The 7019-nt window shown below is 52.9% G+C and overlaps 1 protein-coding gene across 1 annotated transcript; it reads right to left on the bottom strand.

Annotated features, from left to right (window-relative positions):
* Nucleotides 1-392: 392 nt before the first annotated feature.
* LOC308550179 (glutathione S-transferase theta-2B-like) lies at nucleotides 393-6121 on the bottom strand. Its single transcript, XM_081123697.1, has 5 exons — nucleotides 5960-6121; nucleotides 2614-2701; nucleotides 1577-1727; nucleotides 1313-1486; nucleotides 393-998 (listed from the first exon to the last, which is right to left on the bottom strand). The coding sequence occupies exons 1-5, from the start codon at nucleotides 6069-6071 to the stop codon at nucleotides 789-791; spliced, it is 735 nt and encodes a 244-aa protein (XP_080979823.1). The 5' UTR covers nucleotides 6072-6121; the 3' UTR covers nucleotides 393-788.
* Between the last annotated feature and the right edge of the window lie 898 nt (nucleotides 6122-7019).

Genomic DNA, 7019 nt, shown 5'->3' with positions numbered 1-7019 from the left:
TATACTGGTTGATAGGTGGGTCATGGAGTGGGTAGCAAACTGAAGTGGCCCTGGCCCTCCTAGGGACCCAGCCAAGGCTTCTCAGGAAGATGCCCTGGCCCCATTCTGGGACCCAAGGAGATTGGAGCCATTCTCTTGCCTTCCTGACCTGTGCAAGGGGCCATGATGCTTTCCCACTCTTTTCACAGGAACTGAAGCCTGCCAGGGGACAGGGCTTTGGGGGACACCATCTGACACACACACAAACAAACACACATACTTGCAGGCCCTGTGGCTTGGTTCCCGGGACAGCACATAACCCAGCCTGGCTAGGGGCTGGGAGAAAAGGCCAAGCCACTGACACCATAGAACCTGTCAGCATGGCACAGTAAGTCACTTTGGTTAACTATGATGAAGTTTCCTGGTACACATTTTACTCCATACATATAATACAACAATGTAATAAAAGCAAGAATTCTTGGTTTCTTATCAAAGTGTTCAGAATCTTCATTATATTGAAAAGACCAATAACATTTGCTGATTTTTACTTTCTTTGTTTTTCTTCATGTTATTGAATTTTAGGAGCTCTTTCTATACATATGGTGGGTTTTAATCTTCTATTGATTATGTCTGCTACACCTGAGGAGAAACACTGCCAAGGACAGTCACTGTCCTCCCTGTGCAGAGCTCCTCCTGGAGTCAGAGACAAGAGACTGAAAAACACGATGAAAAAGATGAAAAGGGACAAGTAAGAAACAGAAGGGATATTGTTAATCTTCTGACCCCCAATCAACCTTAACCCAGATCCCTCAGGGGATCCTGGAAATACGAAGCAGCATATCTGCATAGGCTTCAGGGGGAGGCTGCGGGAGTTTTTTGTTGGCCGCCAGTTCCAGGATGTTCAAGATGTACTCATGTGTCTCCTGCCACAGATCAGTACCCAGGAAAGCCTTCACGCGCTCATGCCATGCAGCCAGTCGTGGCCGTCCTGCAAACACATCATAGCCAACAGCCACACACTGTGGGGACAAGGATGGGAAAGTTGGTAGGATATGGAGGTTCCAATGCCAGGAGCACTGGCACAGGTGTCAGGTCCCTTTCCCAACCTCCATGTGAGGCCCATGGCAGTATGCCAACTCAGGGCCCAAGAGCACCAGGATGAAATCCCACTCAGGAGGGAAGCAACAGGTAATGGCTCCAGCACCAGTTCAGCCAGAAACTTGCTCTGTGATGCTGGGCAAAGTCCTAACTTTCTGTAGGCCTCAGCGCTGCTGTCTAATGCAGGTGGCTATAGAGGGATGCTGCCCACAAATGCCACTCCACCAGCTAATACCTGCATCAGCTCCTCCAGTGCCATGAGGTCAGCCAGCGTCACCTGCTGACTAGTGAGGAAGGCCTTGTCCCCCAGGAACTTGTCCTCCAGGTGCTGCAGCGCCTGGTCCACAATGGTCCTATTGCGCTTCAACTTCTCCTCGGGCAGCTGAACCCCAATGAGCGGTGCCAGCACCTGACAGAGGCAAAGTGTAGGCTCAGTCTATGGCCCCTGCCTCCTCCCAGGTCCTTGACAGTCAACCACTCCCCAGATGCCTCTCCTCACCTGGGCCCACAGGGACACACCAAAGGTGCCACGGATACAGTCAGCATGCCAGCCCAGGTACTCATGGATGCGCATGGGGGCCTGCAGGTCAGATGGGTACCAGTGGTCCGCCGTCTGGTACTTACAGCTCAGGTAAATCAGGATGGCCACGCTGGGGACAGAGGCAAGAGCAATGGCTGGGAAGACCCTGACCTGTGGCCTTTATCCCCAGCTGCTCCCATCCCCCAATGGGACCCTGGGGCTTTTCCGCACTTGATGGCCTCCCCTCCTATCCTCCTGCCCCTCCCTGGGCACTGCCTCCCCTCTCTCTCTCCTGACTACCCTCCTGAGTCTCCTTTCTTCTCTGTCTTGGGCACTGACTCTTGGTCCGACCATTTGTTTTGTACTTTAAGAACCTCATCTCTGTGATAGTCCAGCAGCTGCCCTATGAGGTGGAGACTCTTGTTAGCTCTTTTACACATGAGGAAACTAAGGATCAGAATAGTTAAGTGACTTGTCCGAGGCTGCACAACTCAGAAAAGGCTCCTGGGACCTCTGGAACCCTGCATGGGGCTGGCACACGGTGAGTACTTGATCAAGCCCCTCACGTTTGAGTGCATGGGTCAGGTACCAGGAAGGGAAGCATGTGCTCAGATCTGTTATAGGTCCCCCTGACAGGCCTCTCAGCCATCATTCTTATAGTGCCTGACCTTGTGTCCTCTCCCTGCCCGGTGCTGGCCCTCACAGCGAGCTATGCCCTCAGGCCCTGGGGGAGTAGCCTGAAGTCAGGAGAGGCCCTTTTGGCTTGCATTTGTTGAGCCTCATCTCTGTCCACAGTTGATGGGGGTAGAGAGGTCCAGGGAGAAGAGTCTGAAGACAAGAGAGGTGCAGTGGCGTGCTGCGTCAGCCCCTGGTCACCCTGGGCTCACTCCAGGCCATCTGCTCTCATTGCACCCTTCACCTTGGCCCTCAGTGCTTGTGGGGTCTGGGAGGACCTGCAGTGAGAGAGCAGGACCCAGTGGGCCCAGAGCTTAGGAGGTGGATGGGAAGGAGAGTACCTTTCACTCAAGACAAAGTCACCATCCTTGAGGACAGGAACCCTCTGCAGGCTATTAACTGGTAAGAACTCCTTGTTCCGGTGCTGCCCTGAGGAGAAAGAGGTCAGAAAAGGCGTGAAGGGCAAGAAGCACACCTGCTCTGCCCTCCCTCTCCCTCCTCCAACCAGAGTCCCCTGGCCAGGCTGGTCTGAGGAACAGCAGGGACTGGGAGGAGGACTGGGTCTGCTTCACTCCCTGGGTGGATCTCCCAGGCTGGGCCTCCTGACTGGGTAGGGGCTGGCCTCCTTGCCCTGCAACCTCCCAGAGCTGCAGAGGGGCTTTGGTGGGTATAATCAGGTGCTGCGGGTAAATGAAGAGAAGTTATTTTTATTATTATTTTTTTTCTTTTCTTTTCTTTTAATTTATCTTTATTGTTGAAAGCACTACAGGTGTTCCATTTTTCCCCCAATTGACCCCCTCCACCTCGCTCCCACCCCCTCCCCAGGCCTTCACCCCATCATTGTCTATGTCCATGGGTTATGCACATATGCATATAACTTCTTTGGTCAATCTTCTCCCACCCTCCACCCCCCTTCCCTCTTCCTTCTGAAATATGATCATCTGTTGCATGCATCAATGTCTCTGGATCCACTTAGTCAGATTCTTTTGTTCATTAGCTTCTTAAAGAAGACCCTTCAACATTTCACGTAGTACTGGTCTGGTGGTGATGAACTCCTTTAGTTTTTCCTTGTCTGAGAAGCTCTTTATCTGACCTTCAATTCTAAATGATAGCTTTGCTGGGTAGAGTAATCTTGGTTGTAGGTTCTTGCTTTTCATCACTTTGAATAGTTCTTGCCAATCCCTTCTGGCCTGCAAGGTTTCTGTTGAGAAATCAACTGACAGTCATATGGGTGCTCCCTTGTAGGTAACTAACTGCTTTTCCTTGTTGCTTTTAAGATTCTCTCTTTGTCTTTAACCTTAGGCATTTGAATTATGATGTGTCTTTCTTTGAGCTTCTTTGGGTTCCTCTTGTTTGGGATTCTCTGTGCTTCCTGGACTTGTAAGTCTATTTCTTTCCCCAGGTAGGGGAAGTTTTCTGTAATTATTTTCAAATAGATTTTCAATTTCTTGTTCTCTTTCTTCTCTTCCTGGGACTCCAATAATACAAATATTGGGCCGCTTGAAGTTGTCCCAGAGACTCCCTACACTATCTTCATATTTCTGGATTCTTTTTTCTTTTTGCTCTTCTGGTTGGGTGCTTTTTGTTTCCTCATTTTCCAAATTGCTGAGTAGCGTCCTCTACTCTGTTGATTTCCTGTAAATTATTCTTCATTTCAGTTCATGTAGCCTTCATTTCTGATAGGTATTTTATTAGGCATCGATGGTCTCACTTGATTTTGTAATAATCTTACTAATATCCTTGAGCATCTATATAACCAAAATTCTGAACTCTGTATCTGTTAGCTTGCTTGGTTCTATTTCATTTAGTTCCTTTTCTGGAGATTTCTTCTGTCTTTTCCTTTGTGACATGTTTTTTTGCCTCCACATTTTGGGTGTTTCCAGGTGTTTGCTTCTATGTATTAGGTAGAGCTGCTATGTCTCCTGGAATTGGTACAGTGGCTTTGTGTAGTAGGTGTCCTGTAGGGTCCAGTGGCTCAGCCTCCCCAGTCACCTGAGCTGGGCCTTCTAGGTGCTCCCCTGTGTGGGCTGTGTGCACTGTCCTGTTGTAGTTGAGCCTTGATTGCTGTTGGCATCACTGGGAGGAATTGACCCCCAGGCCAATCAGCTGTGATGACCAGCTGCAACTACAGCCAAAGAGCTGCTGTGCTGGAGACACCCCTATGGAGCAGGACTTACTTAGTGGAGCTTTGGTGATCACCAAGTGCGCCTCTTGAGTGTGTCAGCCATGGATGTGGTAGGGTTGTAACCCAGCATGGCCGAGTCTGAGCACCAGGTGCACTGTCTCTGGGCCTCCCAGGAGGTGCAAAGTCAGCCTCTGCCAGTGCCTTGCCCAGGGCCACTCAGCATGAGCTGCACAGCAAACCGTAGTTGGCTGCTGCTTGTGCTGGGTTTGGAGGTGTCCAGGAGAGGCCAAGCTATGAGCCAATGCAGGCTGCCGCTAGTACCAGGCCTGGGGCCACTTATCAAGCCATATGGGGCCCGCTGCTGCTTACTTGAGAGATTTTAGGAAAGTCCTAAGCATGAGGCTCGAGAAGCCGCTTGCATGGAAAAGCCACTGGAAATGGCCTGGATGAGCTTGCAGGTGGGGAGGGGCAGGGCCTCCAGGAATCATGGGGCGGGGCCAAAGGTGTGAGTCAGGTGCTGGCGATTCAAATACGGCGCCTACCTGCCAATTGTGTGCGGAGAAGACTTGCCAAAGGAGCAATGGCTTCTGTCAGCTCTTCCACCTGGGAGAGAGCTGCCCCTCCAGCTCTCACCCCAATTTCAGGCAGGTTAGTTCCTCCCCAATGTCCCAGGTTCCTTTCAAGCTACTGCCTGGCGCTGGGCTCAGAGGGAGAGCGTCCAAGTGAGTCTGTGCGTGGGCCCTTTAAGAGGAAAGTCTAGGGTTCCCACAGCCTCCACGTCCCTTAGTGACACTCCTTGCTGGTTTTTACAGCCCAAAGTTGCGGGGACTTCTCTCCCCGGCCCTAGAGCCGTGGGCTGGGGGCCCAATGTGGGGCTGGAACCCCTCATTCCTCCCGGAAACCTGCGCCGCAGAGATGTCCCTCCCAAGTTTAAACTGTGACACCACCAGGTGTGGGCCCGGGGCTGAGTCTCTGGGATTCAGCCCCAATCCTCCCGCATCTCCACCCCTCCTACCAGTCTCGGTGCTTCTTCAGTTCCCTGGTTGTAGGGCTTCTGCTCAGCCAGATTTCAGGAGGTTCTGAGCGATGGCTGTTCTGTATTTTAGTTGTGATTTTGATGTGGTTGTGTGAGGCGGCGGGTGCAGCTGTTACCTACGCTGCCATTTTGTTTCTCCGAGAAGTTATTTAGACAGGACTGGGGTGGGTCAGCTTTTCCCACCCCTTAATTCTCACCACGGTGTGGCAGTCTCCCCAGGTCTTTCGGGTTTTGTGAATTGAAATACATGCTTTTCAGGGCAGTAACTCTAAAAATCCAGTTTTCTCCCCACCCCACAGAGTAGAAGGTAATATTGTCCCCCCTTTCAGAGGGGAAAGCTAAGCTTCAGAGAAGGTCTGACCTGTACAAGGCCACACATCCCAAGGCATTCTCCAGTGGGAGACAATACTGGCGATAAGGGAGCTATGTGGACAATGGGGTCTGTGGGGACGTTCAGGGAGTTGCTGGACAAGGAGCCCATGGGTGCACCGGCCTGTGGACACCTGGGGAGCATGACTGGGCCCACCTTTGAGCAGGTCCACGGTGCGCAGCTCGAAGGGGATGCCCTTCTTCTTGGCGAAGATGTAGACGGAGCGGCAGGGCTGGGACAGCAGGTCCAGGTAGAGCTCCAGGCCCATGGCGGCAGGGGGCGTTGGATTAGAAAGCAGCAGAGATGGAAGCCCTGGACGGTACTGGTGGCAGAAGCAGGGCGCCTCCCTTATATAGGGCCCAGGCCCCGCCCCTCTGGGGCCTCAGCCAGTGAGGGGGAAATGGAGCAGGGACAAAGGCCCAATTGGATCCTGCCCTGCCCGTCTGGTTAAATTGTGTCAAGTCATTTTTCTGTGAATTTGCTTTGCTCAGACTTCGATCTGGCTCTGGTTCAAGGGCACAAGCAGGAGAAGTGTTTACATCCAGCTGGGAATGTTGTGGGTTGGGTGGCAGCTTGCCCACCTGTATCTCTCACCAGATCAGCTAGCACAGCACAAGGCACAACGCGGAGGGGGCGGGGGCGCGCACAGTGGGGAAGGGGAGGAGGGGGCGGTACGAAGGGGCGCCTAGTGGGGGGGGGGGGAATAGGGCAGAGAGGGACATGGGCAGAGAGGGAGGTGGGCAGGGGAGGGCAGGGGTGGGCAGGCCCCTTCCTCCTCCCAGGTCCCTGACAGTCAACCACTCCCCAGATGCCTCTCCTCACCTGGGCCCACAGGGACACACCAAAGGTGCCATGGATACGGTCAGCATGCCAGCCCAGGTACTCATGGATGCGCATGGGGGCCTGCAGGTCAGATGGGTACCAGTGGTCCGCCGTCTGGTACTTACAGCTCAGGTAAATCAGGATGGCCACGCTGGGGACAGAGGCAAGAGCAATGGCTGGGAAGACCCTGACCTGTGGCCTTTATCCCCAGCTGCTCCCATCCCCCAATGGGACCCTGGGGCTTTTCCGCACTTGATGGCCTCCCCTCCTATCCTCCTGCCCCTCCCTGGGCACTGCCTCCCCTCTCTCTCTCCTGACTACCCTCCTGAGTCTCCTTTCTTCTCTGTCTTGGGCACTGACTCTTGGTCCGACCATTTGTTTTGTACTTTAAGAA

This window comes from Miniopterus schreibersii (assembly GCF_964146895.1).
Source record: "Miniopterus schreibersii genome assembly, chromosome: 20".
In the NCBI taxonomy this organism is placed as follows: Eukaryota; Metazoa; Chordata; class Mammalia; order Chiroptera; family Miniopteridae; genus Miniopterus; species Miniopterus schreibersii.
The sequence above is the reverse complement of the archived record's forward strand: the minus strand, read 5'-3'. Positions and strand labels throughout refer to the sequence as shown.